Below are 2,275 nucleotides of genomic sequence, written 5' to 3' on the forward strand. Positions count from 1 at the left end.
TACTCGAGGTGCAGCCTGTTTACGCGGATTAAGACTGTCAATAAATTGGATACGACCCAGCCCTGCGCCTCTGCGAGATGGCCATATGGACCAACACGCTCTTCATGCTCGGGTACCTGTGGTGGACCCTCGCCGCCGGGGAGGGGCGGTATGCACTCATTGCAGCGCTCACGGTCAGCGTGGTGCTCACCAGCGCATGAACATCCCACCTGGCCCCGCCGACCTCCACAGCGGGGACCAAGGGGAGCCCACCAGGATGCGGGGGATGGTCGGCAGCAGCCACCGACGTCAACACAGTTGTTCTGCCGCTGGTGGGGAGCAGCTCGCCGCGCATCATGGTGCTGCTGGCGGCCAACGGCCTCAACGTCGCCAGGTAACCAACTGATCTCCTACTAACGACGACTACTACTATTCCAGAATAGCCAACCACCTTTCGATCGAAGATATGACGTGAGCGTTCTTATTGGTGGGTGAGGGCAGCCACGTGGCGCTCGAGGGGCTGTTCAGGCATGGCCCGCAATTCGTGCTCGAGAGGAACCTCAAGGCGCTCATCGGGCTCGGGCTGGACCTCAACATGCGCCACCCGCTGACCGGCGCCCCACCCATCCACTACCTCGGCGCTCAGTTCGCCCCTCTGCTGGCGCGCTACGGCGCCAATGTCGACGCCCAGCACCAGACGCAACTGAGCGCTTCGGCATGCATGAATTGCCGGTCCTCCGCCACCGCCTTGCCAGTTTACACAGAGAGCGCACCACACCGGTATCGTACGCGTGTGTCGTGTCGTGCTAAAGACTGTTTACAACACGGGGATTGTAGCGTTATTTATTAATCAGCGATGTGGAGATAATATTATGTCCAAACGCGTTACCACACAAGAGCACACCCGAGAGTGTCAAGATGGAGAACTGGGTCCCCGGAGCGCCCGGCTCAACAATGCAGACAACAAACTGCTCTCATCCTTCTGCCCAACCACCCAAGCCGCGAGGACGCGGAAGGCCCCGTCGCCCCAGTCGAGGTACGCCCCTTCTTTTTTTCCCGCCGTGGGTGGGGTTTCTCTGTATTTATTTATATTTATTTTTATTTCTTATTTTAGTATTTATTTATATTTATTTTTATATTTATTTTAGTATTTTATACTAATCCTGCCTGTGCACAGGCACCGAACCGACGCGGCGCCAAGTGGCGATCGTGCCACAGCCGACGCCAGCCGTAACCGCACCAATGCCCAGCCAGCCCCACCCTTCGGCCGACTGGACGAGGAAAGAGAAACCACCGGTGGCGGTACCTACGGCAGCGCTCGGTGGGCCACCCACGGGCGACGGCGCCATATCGGGCGTCTGTCTCGCGGAGGCCCTCAATGGGTTGGTCAAGCGGGTGCGCCAGCTCGAGCACGACAACGCCCGCCTGAAGAAACGCCAGCGCAAGCACCGCGAGGCCCTGCGCGAGCTCCGATCACTGGTCGCCCAACACCAACACGCACCACCGCACTCGGACCAGCCAAGGTTGGAACAGAAGGCAGATCGCTGTCGACCCGCCGCCGCCGCCGCCGCCGCCGCCATCCCACATCAACCGTATTGTCCGCAGGCGTCGTCGCCGGTCGTCATCAGCGATCGTGTGGTGCTCCAACAGTTCCCGTTCCTTCGGGACTACGACATGCGCGGCAGACCCTTCGTCGGTGCCGATCCTGGGTACCACCCACCACCACCACCACCAGCTCAGCATGTGCACCACCCGGCCAACGGCACTGATGAAGTGGAGTTGACTGATTGGTGGTTCGGTTGGGCGGTTGGGCGGTTGCAATGTGGGGCGGTGGCAGGAAGCCTACACTTGTGAGCTATTTCGCCGGACCGCTGCAAGCTCGGCACATGTTTGTCAACCCGCAGCTGTGCCGACTGGTGGGCCACTCGCAGGAGGATTTGCTGTTCTCCAAACCGCGCACATTCATGATTCTCGTGCCCGACAAGACCTGGCAGCTCCACCGCCTTCTCTTCGGCACCGGGTAGGTGCCAGCCCCCCCCCAATCATCTCACCGCTTTGATTCATTCTCCTCCGACTCATTGGTTCAAGCTAATCATCGCCATCGTATCATCATATCATCATATTGCGCCGTTGGCTGGTTCAAGGGAGCCGATGGGTGTGAGTGATATCGTGTGGCAACGTGCGGAGATGATGCAGCGAACGGGCCACATGGTCGACGCCCACATCAGAGCGCAGTTCTTCTACGGGCCCACAGGCCAGGTACGTACCATTCCCAACAACGATGGGAACGGAGTGT

At 59.5% G+C, this 2,275-nt stretch overlaps 2 protein-coding genes across 2 annotated transcripts in view; both read left to right on the forward strand.

Moving 5' to 3' along the window:
• The window catches only part of ACA1_218700 (uncharacterized protein), a gene marked incomplete at both ends in the record, with an annotated part of 3,936 nt that extends 3,736 nt beyond the window's left edge, over nt 1-200 (forward strand). The window contains one exon of the mRNA XM_004337180.1: nt 78-200. Within this exon, the coding sequence (XP_004337228.1) occupies nt 78-200 (123 nt within the window). The remainder of the gene's footprint in view (nt 1-77) is intronic.
• A 135-nt stretch (nt 201-335) lies between these two features.
• Nucleotides 336-2,003, forward strand: ACA1_218910 (uncharacterized protein; the record flags this gene model as incomplete). Its single annotated transcript, XM_004337181.1, is given in 6 exon segments — nt 336-373; nt 481-764; nt 898-1,015; nt 1,157-1,281; nt 1,295-1,688; nt 1,817-2,003. 6 exon segments carry the CDS (start codon nt 336-338, stop codon nt 2,001-2,003), a joined length of 1,146 nt encoding a protein of 381 aa, XP_004337229.1.
• Between the last annotated feature and the right edge of the window lie 272 nt (nt 2,004-2,275).

Source organism: Acanthamoeba castellanii (assembly GCF_000313135.1).
Source record: "Acanthamoeba castellanii str. Neff unplaced genomic scaffold scf7180000084758, whole genome shotgun sequence".
In the NCBI taxonomy this organism is placed as follows: Eukaryota; Discosea; order Longamoebia; family Acanthamoebidae; genus Acanthamoeba; species Acanthamoeba castellanii.